This window comes from Onychomys torridus, chromosome 14, assembly GCF_903995425.1.
Source record: "Onychomys torridus chromosome 14, mOncTor1.1, whole genome shotgun sequence".
In the NCBI taxonomy this organism is placed as follows: Eukaryota; Metazoa; Chordata; class Mammalia; order Rodentia; family Cricetidae; genus Onychomys; species Onychomys torridus.
Window position 1 is genome coordinate 78939438 of NC_050456.1, and position 17982 is coordinate 78957419.

Sequence of the window (17982 nt, forward strand, 5' to 3'; positions counted from 1 at the left end):
AGGATCTGGTTTGGATGGTTGTAGGTCACCATGTAGATGTTGGAACTGAGTTCTCTGCAAGAGCATCAAGTGCTCTTAACTGCTTTGCCGTCTCTTCAGCCCCTTAAGTTTTATTTTGTAACCAACTACTGTCATTGTTTGCATCCACCATGGACTAAAAGATATGCCCTCAAACTTTTTTTTTTTTTTTTTTTGCCAGAGCTGAGGACAGGACCCAGGGCCTTGTGCTTGCCACTGAGCTAAATCCCCACCCCCACCCCCACCCCTTTTTTTTTGTTTTTCAAGGCAGGGTTTCTCTTTGTAGACTCGGCTGTCCTGGAACTCACTCTGTAGACCAGGCTGGCCTCGAACTCAGAGATCCATCTGCCTCTTCCTCCGAGTGCTGGGATTAAAGGTGTGCCCACTTGTGCTTAAACTCATATGTTGAAGTCTTGGCCAATAGCATGACTATATTTGGTAATAGGGTCTTCATAGACGTTTAAGCAAGTCTTAGTCAATGGTATTTATGTATTTGTAAAAAGACACAACAGAGAATCATCTCTTTCTGGTCTATGAGGATACAGTGAGAAGGAGTGCAGCTATCTGAAGCTAGAAACAGAGCCCTCACCAGAACCAGCTGTCTGGCACTTTGATTTTGAACAATTGATCAGAAAAAATGAATTGTTCTGTTTAAGCTACCAGTCTGTGGTATTTATTATGACAGCTTAAGCAGACTGCTATTCAGGCTATTGGGAGCTTAAAGGATTTAGAGTTCTTTCTTTTTTATTATTAAAAGTCTTATTTTTTAAGTGTGTTTGTGTGTGTGTGTGTGTGTGTGTGTGTGTGTGTGTGTGTGTATTGTCTGTGTAGTTTTGTGCTCCTGAATGTAGGTGCTCAGCAAAGCCATTGACATTGGATCCCTCTACATCCAGAATTGGAGGTGGTTGTTAGCTGCTCAATTTGGTTGCTGGGGATTGAACTCAGGTCCTCTGCAAGAGCAGTACACACTCTTGACTGCTAAGTTATCTCTCTAGTCCCTAGAGTCCTTTTTTTTTAAACTTATTTTAATGGTTATGGATGCCTTAATACTTATCATGGTCCAGGTATTAGGATATTTGATCAGAAGGTAGGAGATGAACATTTTTCTTCAGGGATGTTTGCTTGGCCTGTTCTCATTCATGAGCCTCTTTATTTCTGTTTTGAAACTTTCCACTTTGCTTCTGGCATTACACTTTCTAAATGAAATTTCCAAGAATTTTATACAGCATGTGACAGGCACAATCTCTCCTCATCTAGTGAACCTATAAGGCTTATTGTGTACCACATTCCCCTACCCACAACTTTGAGAATGAGTGGTAGTCTCCCACCTTCCTGGTAACACCTGCAATAATCATCCACAGTCATCCTTTCTTGGTGATCTCAAGGTTCTGTTTGGACACCGCACCCCACACCCCACTTCCAGGCTCTAGATCTGGTCCCAGGTTAATTTGGTGATGGAGTCAACACAGCTTAGAGGAAGGTTTAATTGCTGTGTATATATGTTAAATGATTATCTTTAACTCACAACAGCTTTGATGACTCTTCTGTAATTTAGTGGAGTTGTATACACTGTATTTGACCTTTTGAAAAGCAGTTCCTGACTGGAGTGATGGTTTAGCAGTTAAGAGCAGTGACTGTTTTTTGCAGAGGTTCAGTTCCTAACACCCAGGTAACAGCTCGAAACTGTCTGTAACTCTAGTTTAGTGCTGTTTTCTGGCCTCCATAGTTACCAGGTACATCCATGGTACACTTACATACATGCAGGCAAAACACTTAGACACATAAAATAAAAATAAAATAAACTGCCTGGGCGTTGGTGGTGTACACCTTTAATCCTAGCACTCAGGAGGCAGAGGCAGGCAGATGTCTGAGTTCAAGGACAGCCAGGGCTATACAGAGAACCCCTGTCTCAAAAAACCAAAAACTAACCCCACAAACAAAATAAAAGCAATATCCCTGAATGTGAACTGTGTAAGAACAGAAGCAGGATAGAATTGTCGTTTATAAATGGAGGAAGCTAGCAATTGTAAAGAGCAGCTAAAAACCAGGTTTCGGGAACACAGAGGGAAGAAAATGGGAAAAGGCCTCAATAATTGCCAGATCTGGCCCTGAGAATGACATTGAGTGATGGATGACCAGAAAAGAAAGATTTCTTTGGAATTGGGGATTCTAAATATATCAATTAAAATTGCTTATGAAAGTAATGTTTTGGGGCTGGGGAGGTGGCTCAGCAATTAAAAACACTAGCTGCTCTTCCAGAGGACCAGGGTTCAATTCCCAGCATCCACCTGACAGCTCACACCTGTCTATAAGTCCAGTGGATCCGATACTAAATCATAAAAAAGGAATGAAAGCCGGGTGGTGGTGGCACACACCTGTAATCCTAGCACTCGGGAGGCAGAGGCAGGAGGATCTCTGTGAGTTTGAGGCCAGCCTGGTCTACAAAGCGAGTTCCAGGAAAGGCGCAAAGCTACACAGAGAAACCAAACAAAACCAAAAAAAAAGGGAATGAAAATAAAGATTGAAGAAAAATTAATTCTACTTTGAAATACTGTAAATTTTTATGAGTGACATTGTAATCTGTTAAAATGCTGGAGACCATGTTTTTTCATTGACCTATCTCCATTTTTAATGTATCTTTGGTTGCTAATTATGAGTGTTCAAGGCCGTAGATTAGCTCAACAAATGTACCATGCTGTTGTGAGACAAAACTTTTCCTGGAGAAACATTTACATAGAAACTTCACTCATGACAGACCGAAGTGGGTATACCACCAAAGGCCAACTTGGTGAGCCAACTGTAAGTTTTATTGGTGTTACTTACAAGAATATGGGTGAGGGGTCACATACAGGAGAGGAAATGACTCAAAGACAGCTGTATCACTAAAGCCACCCCAGCTGGGGTGACAGCTCACAGGCTGGGAACCTGAAGCACACTGCACAGCCTGCACACACTCACCAGATTCAAGAATGTCCTTCCTAGGTGCCTCAGTTTGTTTAAACTGCTTCCAGGCAGCTCCATCGGTTTCTGCTACATTCCGTTTTTCTGAGAGGGACTCTCAGGTTTTCACCTGACAAGGAAGGGCCTAGTGAATCTGGTCAGTTTTAGGGACTCCTGAACCTACTATGAGTTGTTAATCTTCCTGCTGAAGGAACTTCATTGCAGGATGGAATGTTTCAATCTCAGAGGAAACTGTTATGCAACACCTGTCCAACCACGGTCCAACGTGAGCTATAAAGATGAATAAATAGTTTGCCATTTCCCAGGTGAGATATGTATAGGCAATGTTTGACTATCCTACCAGCAAATACTTTTTTCTCTTATTTAGTGCAGTTTCCATTTCCATTTATATTTTTCAAATATGGAACTAGTATTTTGACTTCTTTCCAGTAAAATGTATAGACTGTATGTGCATGCACTGGAAAAAAGTCAACATTCTATACTTTTTTCTCAATTCTGAGTTGCTTTGAAGCAGTCAGAATCATTGCTACAATATTTCTTCTTTCTTGGTCCTGGAGGTCAACAAGCTCATAGAGAATCAGTAATTGGAGCAGGTAGAAGTTTTAGACCAAGTAAAGTAGTTTTTTAAATAATATAGTGTTGGGTTGACAAGATGGCTCTCAAGGGGTAAAGGTTCCCACAGCTTAGCCTCGTCAGATGACCTGAATTTAATCCTTGGGACCCACATAGTGGGAAGAGAGAATTGACTTCAGATGGTTGTCATCTGTGGCATGCATGAGCGCACAGACACACTAAATACACACACACACACAAATAAATTAGATAAATAGATAGTTTTTGTTTTTCAAGACAGAATTCCTCTGTGTAGCCTTGGCTGTCCTGCAACTCATTCTTTAGACCCAGGCTGGCCTCGAACCTAGAGCTCCTCCTGCCTCTGCATCCCTAGTGCTGGGATTAAAGGCATGTGCCACCATTCCCCAGTAAAAATGCATATTAAAAATAATTTTTGTACTAATACTTTTAAAACTTTTCATTTTCACACAAATGGAAAGTGGATTTTCCAGAGGCCATGTGATACATATCACAACAGATGCAGTATAGATCCAGAAGCTGGTGCACACCTTTGATCCCAGCATTCCTGGAGGCAGAGGCAGGCAGATTTCTGTGCGTTCAAAGCCAGCCTGGTCTATATAGTGAGTTATAGGATAGCCAGAGCTACAAAGTCACACTTTGTCTTAAAAATAAAAAAGAATTTTGGGGCTTAATATATGGCTCAGCAGTTAAGAGCACTGGCTGTTCTTCCAGAGGATCCCGGTTCAGTTCCTAGTACCCACATGACAGCTCACACCTGTCTGTAACTTAAGTTCTAGGAGACCTGACGCCCACACACAGACATACATGCAGGCCAAACACCAATGCACATAATCCCAGCACTCAGGAGGCAGAGGCAGGCAGATCTCTGTGAGTTCAAGGCCAGCCTGGTCTGCAGAGCTAGCTCTAGGACAGGCTCCAAAGCTACACAGAGAAACTCTGTCTTGAACAACCAAAACAAACAAACAAACAAACAAACAAACAGAAAAGAATTTCATTAGGGATGTTATGGTACCATGATGGGTTTGTTGTTATTTTGTAATGAATAGGTAGATGTAGTATTTTTTTTTTTTCTGTTTTCATTTGTGATGTGGTAAATATTGACAGTCCACACTTGAGTCATCTGTAATCCTTAAGGATGTGAAAGCACCAAGTATGGGAACCATTGACACGGAGACTCCCCAAGCTCCTGTCCTAGACTTGGCTGCATATGCTTTCTTCAGTGGGTTAACAAGCTGAACTTCTACAGAGTACACAGTGGGAAATGGGCTCTCCTGCATCTTACAGGGCAGTCTGTTGCCTGATCTGCACTCAGTGGGAAGCTGAATTCAGTCCATACTCTAGTCACAGCTAAGCCTTTTCTTCTTAAGTTGCCCTCCACTTCTCAACACTTGACACACATAATCTTCAGAACTTTTAAAAATCATTTTTAATTCTTCTCCCCATCCCTTTTGGTGGTATGAAAATGCTCTTATACTGTTCTGTACTCCCAGCCATCTTAATGCGACAGATGATGAGCTTACCAGGTGAGGATACACATTCATCCAGTTGTTAAATATTAATGAAACTGACCCCTTTCATTTGTAAGTAAGACATACATATTAAAAGAAGCTGTAGTTTCTCCCTATATTCTAATGGATTTTTAAAAAACTTTTTGCTGTATACTCTTCCTGTTTTTTTTTTTTTTCCTGTTTTTGTTTTTTGAGACAGGTGTAGCTTTGCGCCTTTCCTGGAACTCACTTTGGAGACCAGGCTGGCCTCGAACTCACAGAGATCCGCCTGTCTCTGCCTCCCGAGTGCTGGGATTACAGGTGTGCGCCACCACCGCCCAGCTGTATACTCTTTCTGAACAAAGGTTGCCAGGTGACACATTCATTGCCTCTGTGTATGTTTCCCATGGTTAGCCTACAGATTGACCTGGAGTTTTCTTTAACCGTCTGAGGGACTTTTTCATTGTTATTTGAGTTGGTTCCTGATGTGGTACCCAGACTGGTCTTGCAGTCTTCTTACCTTAAGTCTCCTTGGTACCAGAAGTACAGATGCACGCCACCACACCAGTCCTTCTGTTTTGGGGTGGGTTCTTTTGTTGTTGTTTTCAGATCCAGTACCAACTTACCTCAATACTTAGGAAAGCTCTGTGTGCAAGATACAAAGGGTATTTTAGGCTAAATATTCCTTTCACGTTTTTGCCCTAGAAACCCAAAGTTTGCTGAAATTAGTCTCAGTAAATAGCAAAGTGGGGATGGGGCACAGGTTGGTAGCAGAACACTCCCTTAGCATGAACGAGACTCTGTCTAGCCAGCACTACCACCACCCCCAAAGCGAAGAGATCTGCTACACTGCATTTTTGAAGTATATTCATTTTATAATACTTTGAAGAAAGGATAGAGATTAGTTCACCCTCCTCTATGTAAGTAACAAATATAAAAATGTCATAACAATACCATTTGCATGAGGTGTCAGTCTCTTCGTAACCACATAGTCTTAAGAAGTTCTAATTGTTCTGTTATAACCAGCTGAGATTTGCTTTTTTGATTGCTTTTTAACAGTGCCATATGTGTGAGAATTTACAAAACTCTTACTGTTTAGTCAATAATTAGCAAGTTCTAAAAAATCTGTAAATACTTTTTTCCCCCTTAGGTTGCAATAAAAATAATTGACAAAACTCAGTTGAATCCAACAAGTCTACAAAAGGTATGTTGTTCTAGTATTTACTGTTTATTTTAAAATTTTAAAAATTTATTTTAAATTTTTGTTTTAATTGCTATATAATTTTACTTCTAATTGTGGTTTTGTTTTTTTTTTTTTAACTTTTTTTATTTAATGTGCATTGGTGTTTTGCCTGTATGTATGTGTAAGAATGTCAGATCCCCTGGAACTGGGGTTACAAACAGTTATCAGCTGCCGTGTAGGTGCTGGGCATTGAACATGGGTCCTCTGAAAGAACAGTCAGTCCTCTTAACCCCTGAGCCATCTCTCTAATCCCATTAAATGTCTTAGCGATTAGTAGTGCAACAAAGCTTTCAGTTCCTCCAGTGGATGTAGCTTGCTGGGATGATAATGGTGCATGCCTGTAACCCCAGCACTTGGAAGACAGAGGCAGAAACTCTCCCCTCAAGTTTAAGGCCAACCTAAGCTTTCTAATTAGGCATTTCCCTTCTCCCTCAAAAAACGTAAATGGAATATTTCATAAAAATAGTTGGGTTAACTTCAATTGAGGGCAATCATTTTAAATGTTCAACTAATATAGAATTTAAAAAAAACATATGAAAATATTTTCATTTGAGACATATACTTTTTCTTGACCCAGCTACTTGTGAGGCTGCTGGAGAAAGGAAATTGCTTGAGCCTAAGCATTTTGAGACTGTACTAAGCAGTTTAGCAATACTTCCATCTTTTTTTTTTTTTTTAATTTCTTGAGATTATAATTTACTTACAACATTTCTCCCTTACCTTTCCTTCCCTCCAAGCCCTTCCATAAACTCCTCTGTGCTCTCCTTCAAGTTTATGGCCTCTTTTTTTTCACCAATTGTTATTGTATGCATATATACATATGTATATATATATATATATATATATTCCTAACTATTACCGTTCAGCCCATATAATGCCATTTGTAATATGTTTTTAGGGCTGACCATACGGCACTGGACAACCAACATGTATGCTTTTCCCTGGGGAAGACTATCTCTCCTCTTAGTATTCCTCAATTGTCTGTAGTTTTGTGTAGGGTTGAGGCTTCATGGTCTTTTCTCTGGTTTGGCATATTTATTGGTGTCATCCTTGTTCAGCTCATGTTTGAACAGTCATGTTGGTGAGACTTTATGGGTGTAGCTTCTGATATTACTAGGAGACATTCTCACAGCAAATCCTCTCTGATCCTCTGTCTCTTATAATCTGCCCATGCTTCCAAAATGTTTGAGCCTTAGGTAAAGGGCTGATGGTTTTTTTGTTGGCATTTTTGTTTGTTTGTTTTTGTTTTTGTTTTTAGAGACATTGTTTCTCTGTGTAACAGTCCTGGCTGTCCTGGAATTTACTCTGTAGATCAGACTGGCCTCAAACTGACAGAGATCTGCCTGCCTCTGCCTCTGCCTCCCAAGTGCTGAGATGAAAGGTGAGTGCCATCACCGCCCGGCCCGGCAGACTATTGTTCTTCATAGGCAATGCTCCATTTTAAAATACGTACATACTGTTAGCAGGCTTGGTTAAACTCTTTGCGTTTTTTGTTTTGTTTTGTTCGTTTTTTTCCTCCATGTAACAACTTTGGCTGTCCTGGAACTTGCTTTGTAGACAGAGATCCACCTGCCTCTGCCTCCCAAGTGTTGGGATTAAAGGTGTGTGCCACCATCACTACCTGGCTCTGCTTTGGCTCTTTAAAACTTGATTATTGTTGTGAGTGCATATTGTACCTGTGTTGAGTGCCATGGCACATCTGCAGAGGTCAGTGGACAACTGCATGGAGTTGACTCTCCTACCTTTTTATGTGGGGTCTGGAGGTAAAATTCACGTTGTCTGGGTTACGTAGCAAGTTCTTTTACCCACTGAGCCATCCCATTCTGCTTCTGTGTCTTAACTGAATGTCTGGCTTGACCATGAGCAAGTCACTAAACTTTTCAGTTTTAGGTCTTTTATTTTTTTTTGTGTGTGTTTTTTGTTTTGTGTATTCTTGACTGGCCTGCAATTTGCTATATAGATCAAACTGTCCTCAAACTCATAGAGATCTGCCTTGCTCTCTCTCCTGAGAGCTAGGATTAAAAGTGCCCAGTAGGTTTCCATCTTTAATTTAGAGATAGTTTAATCCAGTGTTAGTGGTGTGGCCCTGTAGTGTTAACTACCAGGAATGCTGACACAGGAGAGCCTCTTGAGCCCAGATATTTGAGACTCACCTAGGCAACACATCAAGACCTCTCTTTAACATAACGATTGTTATTTAATATTATTTCACCATCTCAAAGTGGATGCATTAATGAAACACTGCATATAAAAGAGCTTTGTAAACCTCAAACTCTACAGTTGTAAGTTACTTTGGTATATATAGTGCACAATTTAATTACTACTGTATTCCTAATGGTAAGTTTTTTATCCTGATTTTGTTTTTTGTTGGTTTGTTGGTTTTGTTTTTTGAGTCCTATATCTTATTTAGAGAGGATCAGGGAAGGGGAAGAAGGTAGACTTTATCTGTACTACTATAAATAGTATTTAAATATGACGCAAACAGATCCCAGTCCTTGGTTCTGAAGTATGAATTCTGTTTGCTTGCTTGCTTTCTTTTCTCCCTCCCTCCTTTTCCTTTCTTTCCAACAAGGTCTAAGTAACCCTGGCTGGCCTCAAACTCACCTAGAGGTAGGTGCCTGCCTTTGTCTACTGAGTGCTAGGATTAAAGGCATGTTGTCATTATGCCCCTAACTTGTTTGCTTAGATTTTTATATCTAAGATTTAATGCTAATAAGCTAGGAAATACTATAATTTGGTATTCAGAAATTAATTATAAAATTTACTAAGGACTCTTAATTCTGTATTTTATGGTACTACAAACTACTTATGGTTCATGTGAGCCTAGAGATAGTTGGAATTTTACCAATTTTGCAGGTGTTTTAACATAGCTTTGTCTCAGGTTGGCTGTAATTTCACCTTGCTCCCTGATTGCTTGCTTTAGTTTTTCATTTTACTGGTTCATTGCTTATTATTTACTATAATAAGGTACTGTTGCTACAGCATCAAGTTACTACAATGTATGTTCTCTTAGCACTCTGTATGTTTAGCCCAATAGTGTGATTATGCATTTTTGTGCTGGCATTAATTTTTCTTACAATAATCTAATAGTTAAAACTTTATAATTTGTGGTGTAGTGTTGGTTTTGTTTTGTTTTAAACTATTTGTTCTTTGGGGGCTGCTACCAAGCTCTGAAATGAATACATGGAGTCTTATTCTTTCTTATGAATGTCCAGCCTTAGCTTGGCTTGTTTCTAGCCAGCTTTTCTTAAATTATTCTGTCTACCTTTTGCCTCTGGGTTTTTATCTTTCTCTAGTCTATATACCATTCTTCTTACTCTGTGGCTTGTTGTGTAACTGGGTGGCTGACCCCTAGTGTCTTCTCTCCTCCTTCTTCTCGCTCCTCCATTTCTCTTTTTCTCTTATTTATTTTCTCTACCTGACAGCCCCACCTATCCCTCTCCTGCCTAGCTATTGGCTATTCAGCTCTTCTCCCTCACCCCCAGGGTTTCTCTGTGGAGTTTTGGTGCCTGTCCTGGATCTTGCTCTGTAGACCAGGCTGGCCTCCAACTCAAAGAAATCCACCTGGCTCAGCCTCCCGAGTGTTGGGATTAAAGGCATGTGCCACCGCCACCCAGCAATAAATCTTAAAAAAAGAAAAGAAGCAGTTAGTCATAAAGCTAGGTGTGCTAGTGTGTGGTCAGAAGGTTTCTCCAGTCCCACCAGGCCCCCCCGAAGTCTCGTGTCCTGCTTATAAAATAAACACTCAGAGGCTTAATATTACGTTTAACTGTTTGGCTATTAGCTCAGGCTTCTTACTGACTAGCTCTTACACGTAAATTAACCCATAATTCTTACATGTTTAGTGATGAGGCTTGGTTCCTTTTCTCAGTTAGACGTTCTCATTTTGCTTCCTCTGCATCTGGCTGTTGACTCCTGACTCTGCCCTTCCTCTTCCCAGCATTCTTCTTGTCTGCTCGCCCCACCTATACTTCCTGCCTGGCTACCGGCCAGTCAGTGTTTTATTTATCAACCGATTAGAGCAAAACATATTCACAGCATACAGAAAGACATCCCACAGCAGGATGTGTTTGTAAATCCTACAGAGACAGGTGGCTCTTTGCTTGACAAGTTCCAGCCAGTAAGAGATGGCTACAAATAAATGAGTGAATGAATGAATGGTAGATCTGGCTATCCTAGTCTGCTTTGCAAGTTCTAGGCCCGTAAGAAACCCTGACTATAAACAGACAAACAAATAATAGAGTGAGTGACATCTGAGGAATGATGTCAAGGTTGTCCTCTGACTTCTACACTAACATTTATTCCACATACAGAGATCATAATTCATTTTTAAACAAAAAATGCTTACCTTTTCAAAGTTACTAGACTTTATCCATTCCTTCAGTCATATTGCTTATTGAGACAGGTTTCTGTGCATCCCCTGGCTGTCCTGGAACTCACTGTGTTGTTCAGGCTGGCCTGGAACTCGAGATCTGTCTGCCTCTGCCTCCCAGGTACTAGAAGTAAAGGCGTGCACCATTTTATCGAGGCACGTCTGTGTACTAAGTGTTTTCCTTCAGTCTTAGAAGTGGGCTGTACGTAGACGTCAACAAAGGAGTAATGCTTAGGAGCACGTGTAAGACAGACTCCCTGGACTGAAATCAGACGTCCAAACCCTGCCTTCTCTGGGCCATGCCACTTATCTGGGTCTTTAAAATAGCATTGTAGGGGGTTAGAAAGAAGTAAGTTAATATTTAGAGCTTTTAGCAAAGCTCAGAACAATACTTGACACATCATAAGAACACAATAAGCCTTGATCTGTGCTGAGTAGCAGTTTTTGTTTGCTTGATTTTTTGGTGAGGGGTTCATAGGAGTGGGAATAGTATTTGTGTTTAAAATTGTTCCTCTCACAGGAAATAAGTGAAGTTTAGGAAGTGAATGGTAGTTTACAATTAGGTCTCTTTTGTAGGACTTAATTATTGTATACTATTAATGACAATAATTATTAATATTTGCACGTTTAATCTGGATATATGCTGAACACTGTTTTAAATGTTTTATTTGTATTTACTTATTTACCCTTTGTAATTCAGAGGCAGATCCTTTTCATTCTTTCTATTTGGTTGTTTTTTGTTTTTGTTTTATAACAGGGTCTCGCTGTGTAGCCCTGGCTAGCCTGGAACTTGCTTTGTATACCAGGTTGACCTGGACCTTACAGAAATCCACCTGCCTCTCTGCCTCTAGAGTCCTGGATCAAAGCCGTCTTCTTCTCCACACCCTGAGATAGGCCCTATTAAGGTGAGGGAGGCAGGGAGATTAGGTCATCTGCCCCAATTGATGAAGGATGAATATCCTGTTACGTGAGTAAAAGAACCACTGAAAAAGCCATGCTGGGATTGCTCTTGTGTATTGGTGGGTATAGGCATTTGCTGTCATCAGATACTAGACTGTGCCTCTCCTTGTTCTTCTGTTAGATACCATGGACTTTTTATATTACCTATTCTCATGGGAATATTTTCACCTTCACTTTCTTAGATGGGTCTTATTGCCCTCTTATTTCCACTGAGGAAACACTCTGAGAAACTGATGTAGTCAGGCCCTCCATCTAATTAGTGATGGAGCAGGGGAACAAGCAAACAAACAGTAACAACTTCCCCAGATTATAGGCTGTTTCTACTCTGTCATGCTGCATTTTTATAATTACAGTTCCCTAATTCAGGGTTTAAAAAACCCTAGATAAGAATTGAGTGCTTCCTGTTTGAGGAGGTGTAAAGAGATTGGTCAGTAGTTTCAATCTGAGAAAATATTGCCAGTACCTAAAAGAAGCAGATTTGTATTCTACCTCCCCTTGAGCCATGTTGGTTTTTCAAGACAGGGTTTCTCTGTGCAGCCCTGGCTGTCCTAGAACTCTGTAGACCATGCTGGCCTCCAACTCACAGAGATCCATCTGCCTCTGCCTCCTGAGTGCTGGGATTAAAGGCATGCTCCACCACCACCCAGTTTTCAAGCCATGTTTTAAATCTACATTCATTCATTCATTCATTCATTCATTCATTCATTCATTTAGTAAACATTTCAATACCTGCTGTATTTCAGGCACTATTCTGTGGACTGTGGGTACATCATTGAGCTAGGTGAAGTCCTTGCTTTCTTGGAAAATACTATGAAGAAAACCAAAGCAGGCTGTGTACACTGTATTATTTTCCTATAGTCATGATTCTAGAGACTATCTGTATCTCAGAGTTTCTGAGATTTTCCCAAGTAGCTAGTCCAAGCCAGCATCTTGCTCTGGTGTGCATTTCCTGTAGAAGCCATAATAAAGGCTTGCCCCCTTGCTTTTCCTGCCTGCCACTGCCTCCTAACTAACTATGGTGCTTCCCTCCTCTGGGAAAATTGTAAGAAGGTATCTATTATTCATTGGTGGTCACAGATTGGCATGGATCTCAAATGAAAAGGCGGTGGGGAGGGTGGTGGTGGTGGTGGAGGTATCTTTGTAATAGTTCATTTAAGAAATATCCTTGTCCTCTGTATGAGACTCTGATACCATCAGATCAGTACAACTGACCCCAGTGCTGTGCTATAAAATTTTACCTAACCTTGACCTAGACTTTCCAGGTGAAGAAGTACACTTAAATACATAGGAATTCTCAGTGTTAATACACAAAGACTGGGGAGTACCAGCCGTAGGCTTTCAGAGGTCTCAATTCTGTCTTCTCTGGGACAGAAACTTGTTACCACAGTGATACAGCCATCCATCTTTTTCTTAAACTGGAACTGTCTAACTAAAACCAAGACATTTATAACATGTAGTAAAATAGTTCATGGTTTTTTGTTTTTGTTTTTCTTTCGAGACAGGGTTTCTCTGTGTAGTTTTGGTGCCTGTCCTGGATCTCACTCTATAGACCAGGCTGGCTTCGAACTCACATAGATCCACCTGGCTCTGCCTCCTCTGAGTGCTGGGATTAAAGGTGTGCACCACTGCTGCCTTGCCAACAGTTGATGTTTTTTAGATGTAACCATGATTGCTGGCTGGTTTGCTGGTTAGTCTTAGCTTCCCACAGCATCTTGTTCTGGTGTCTAGCAACTTTGTTATTAGACAGCATTTCTCCCTTGCTTTAGATGAGTATCTGTCTTTTGGAAATGTTTATAACACTGTTCTCTATTTCACTATATGGAGCTCCAGAAGCAAAATCCACCATTTCAAATACAGCCAGTCTTTGAAGTCTTCTCTAAAGTAAACAGTCAGACTTTTGGTCACCCACAGGAGATTCCCTTAGCATAGGCCTAGTTTCTACTGTACTTAAATTGATTGTTTTTGTTACCTAAGTTACATGGTTCTTGCTAAAATGGTTTTATGCTGTAATTTGGACCTGTGTCTGTCTGTGTCTGTCTGTGTATGTGTGGCATTCAACCCCTGAGCCTTACTGGGGCATTTTTGAGCCCTAAGTCTTTTTATAACTCATGTCTACTTTGGTGCAGTCTAAATTAGGTATGGAGTTTTCACCCATTTAAAATATTAAGCAAGACAGGGACAAAGATCTTTCAGTGGAGAGTGTTCCTTCTAAGTTGTTGCTGTGGACTCAGTAGTAAAGATTTATTTGTTTTATTTTGTGTGTATGAATGTTTTGTCCATGTGCATATATGTGCACCACGGTACATGCCTGTTGGATTCTGTAGGACTGGGATTGCGGATGGCTTTGAGCCACCATGTAGGTATCAGGAATTAAATCTTGGCCCTCTACAAGAGCGCTAACTGCTCTTAACTACCAAGCCATCTCTCTAGCCCTGCTAAAACATCTTTTTGGAGACAGGATATCTTTATGCTGCCTAGGCTGGTTTCAGACTCCTAGGTTAGGTCCTCCTTTATAGTGCTGGAAACATCAGCTACTATTTCTCCCTTTCCTTTATTTGTTTTAAGTTGATTGTTTGGTTGATGAATTTAAAAAACCCAAAACTCACAGAGATCCGCCTAGCTCTGCCTCCCGAGAGCTAGGATTAAAGGCATGTGCCACCACAGCCAGGCAAAAAAAAAACCAACATTTTTTTTTTAAAGGCAGTCTTGTTGTAATAGCCCAGGTTGGCCTGGAACCCACAGCTTTGGCATTCTTTTTGTCCTAGCTTCTCAAGTGCTAGGATTATAGTCCTCTCTGAAGCTCGAAGGGAGACCAGGCTAACTTCTTGAGAGAACTAAACAGAAGTAGGATTAGCCAAGTAGTGATTATGACTTAATGAACCATTGGCACAGTTAAAACTGCTTCTGGACCAAGAAGATGGCTCAGCCAAGATTGAGGACTCAGGTTTAATCCTGGGAACCTTGATGGAAGGAAAGAACTAACTTCCTCAAGCTGTCTCTGCCTTCCCTGTGTGTGCTGTGACACGTACACATACTAAATAAATGGAAAAAATTCAACTACCTTGTCATAGTCTCAATTTTCAACCTATTCTAAAGAACAAGCTGTATTACGTTCTGTTAAAAGAAATCTGTCAATAAATTTTAATTTCCTCCAAGGATTTGCTAGCACACGCCTGTAATCTCAGCACTTGGGAGGCAGAGGCAGGTGGATCTCTGTGATTTTGAGGACAGCCAGGGCTACACAGAGAAGAAAAAGCGAGTTTCCTATAAAAAAGCAGTAACTTTTCTTTTCTTCTATTCCTACTATCTACTACTTCTTTAAAGTCTAAAAGTAGAAAACCACAGATTTTTTATTTGCAGTATTTTGAGCAGGCATAACTAAGAATTGCGTCAGAGCATTCTGTTTGCACCAGTTTGCCAGATTCATTGCACAGTCTTACTGCAGACACAAAACTGCAATAGACAAGGGCCTGAGTTGCCAGCCTGCTACAAATCCGTACAGAAGCAGCAGGAAGGAGGTAGTAACAAAGGAGAGAAAAAGAAAGGGGAAAAGGATGGCCAACTGTTCTATGACCAAGATTTTGTAAGTGGTCTGTATTGAGCTGTTAGGGAAAGGAGTCCAGGAACTATGCAGGGACATTCCTAAGAGTTCTACAGAGGGAAGGAAGCAATTAGCAGGACTTGGAGGACTCATGGGGAAGGAATTTTCTTTAAAAAAGGCTGTGTTATGGCTACAGAGATGGTAAAACACACATAAAATGAAATGAATAGGCTGAGCACTGGTAGCACGCGCTTTAATCCCAACACTTAGGGTTAGGAGGAAGAGGCGGCAGATCTCTGAGTTCAGGGCCATCCTGGACTATTTAGCAAGTTCCTTGACAGCCAAGGCTACACAGAGAAACTCTGTCTTGAAACACCTAAAATAAATAAAAAAACAAACAAACAATTAAAATGAGTAAGCTAATTAAAAATTTAAGAAGGGCTGCCTTGTAGAAGAGTGTCTGTCCCAGGCCATTCTCATTCTAGTGCACTGTCGCTATTATTGTCCCAACCCTTTCAACCAGGACCTCTAGGGAGAAAAGTACCCGTCTGGGGAAGAAGCAGCATGGTCTTTAAAAAAGAATCCACAAATGAATCCAATGTACAGAGTGCTGAAAACTACTGTTTTGTTTTTCTTTAACATTATTTTGTGTGTGTGACAGTTTTGCCTGCCTGCATGTTTGTGCACAGTGTTCATGCCCGATTCTCACTGAGGTCAGAAGAGGGCGTTAGATCCCCTGGGACTGGAGTTACAGACAGTAGGAATTGCCATATGGATGCTGAGAATCGAATCCTGGTCCTCAGCAATAGTAGCAAGTGCTCTTAACTGCGGAGCAACCCCCAGCCCCTGAAAACTACTGAAGCCAAAGCAGCAGGGCCCCAAGTAGCCACTGGCAGAGCACTGGCTGGTTCTCTGCCTGTAAAATAGACAGTTTCTTGAATATCCCCCAACTAAGATTCCTCAAGATAGCGAGAAGGCCACCACTGCTGCAGAACCCTCAAGTGCAGCAATAGCTCCAGAACAAAGTCCAGCTTTGAAAAGAAGTCAGCAGACATGGTAGTCCGTGTCTGTAATCCCAGCACTTGGGAAACTGAGGCAGGAGGATCACCATGATTTCGAGGAAACCTAGTCTACAGAATGCATTCTGGGCTGGCTTGGACTTTAGACACTATCTTAAAATAAAACTGAGATAGTGGGTTGGTGATGCACCCTGGTGATAGAACACTTGCCTCCTATCTGCAAGGTCCTAGGTTCAGTCTCTAGTGCTGCAAGAATTAATCTGTTGCTGACCCAGCACGTTGCTGCTAGTGGCACCCGAGGAACCCTGTTTTAGATTCCTGTCTTCCCGACTTCCTTACCTTTACTCCAACAGAGGACTAAGGGCTCCATAGGACTGCAGCCAACAACAATAAAACATAAATCTGTGAAGTGCTAGTCTAGTTAACGCTTAGGCAGTTACCCCTAATTCACCACAGTTAGCAAAAGCAAAACCAGTCCTAACAAAGGGTGTAGTGATGCTTGGCTTTTAATCCTGGTATTTGGGAAGCAGAGGCAGGTAGCCACCCCGGTCTACTTAGCAAGTTTCATGCAAGCCAGCTACATAGTAGGACCTTGTCTGGGTGGGGAGCTAAAGAAAAAAAGGGAGGATTGGAGAGATGGCTCAGTAGTCAAGAGCACTGGCTTTTCTTTCAGAGACCCAGGTTTGGTTGCTAGCTCCCAATTATTTGTAACTATAGTTATTGGGGATCTGATGCCCTCTCTGGCCTCTGCAGCACTGCATGCACCTAGTGGACTTACATGCAGGCAGAGCAATCATCCTCATAAAATAAATAATTTTTATAAAGAATTGTCTTTATTTGCCAGCATGTGTCTCTGCCACACACTTATCAGTTCTCTGTACATCTCTGCACATCCTGCTTGAGCCAGTTGTGCTAAGGTCTCATCCTTTCTCACTGGTGTGTCTGAGTGCTGTCGGATGGGCAGAGGCTGCAGTCTGAAGAGATGGATCTGTTTCTCTGGGCTGCCTCTCATTCACGACCAGCTTCACACAGACCGAAGATGGTAGAACCTGATGGCCAAACCTTTTCTCCAGCTTCTGCTCACTTTGACTCTGCTGCTGTCACATTGGTAAAGCAAGGAATACAGCAAGTGTAGCTGCATGTGAGGTGTGGCTCAGGAAGCCCGTGTTGCTCCCACTATGCTATCAGCCACTCATCTTCTCCAGTGAGGACTTCCAAATTGGTGTCATTTGGAATCTTACTGGAGAATCATTTGGAATCACCAAATCTCATGTGCTCTTGATTTAGTTCATTGGGACTGCACAGGTTTTTATTGGCTCTCAGGTGTGCAGATAATGAATCAGACCAAGTTTAATCACAAACTATTTTTAAGATGCCAAATTAAATTCAGAGTGTGGTACTTGTTCCTCTCCAGACTGCTGCTGTTTCCATTAATGCAAGCCTTTGGGATACTGTGTGGTAATAGGTTATAAACCTATTCAGGACTATTCTGAATTCTGTATTATTTTATTCTTAGGATAGGGTAATAAATATAAATAATGAAGCAGTTATCTAAGAAAAACTTAAATTTATACTATAAGCAGAGTATAACATTTAATAACGTAGGGGCTTGTCTTTTTCTTTGTTTTTTAGCTCTTCAGAGAAGTAAGAATAATGAAGATTTTAAATCATCCAAACATAGGTACTTTCCGTTTTCTTAAATACTTTGGAATCTTGAAAATATGTCATAACGCTAAACGTGTATTCCTGAAGTGGTGGGACGCTCCACCCCTTTCCCCAGCCGAGGT

The 17982-nt window shown here is 41.1% G+C and overlaps 1 protein-coding gene across 8 annotated transcripts in view; it reads left to right on the plus strand.

Moving 5' to 3' along the window:
- Positions 1 to 17982, plus strand: part of Mark3 (microtubule affinity regulating kinase 3) — a 93586-nt gene that overhangs the window by 27552 nt on the left and 48052 nt on the right. For all 8 annotated transcript variants that reach the window (XM_036205347.1, XM_036205348.1, XM_036205350.1 and 5 more), the window contains exons 3-4: positions 6211 to 6264; positions 17828 to 17876. In XM_036205347.1, the coding sequence (XP_036061240.1) occupies positions 6211 to 6264; positions 17828 to 17876 (103 nt within the window). The remainder of the gene's footprint in view (positions 1 to 6210; positions 6265 to 17827; positions 17877 to 17982) is intronic.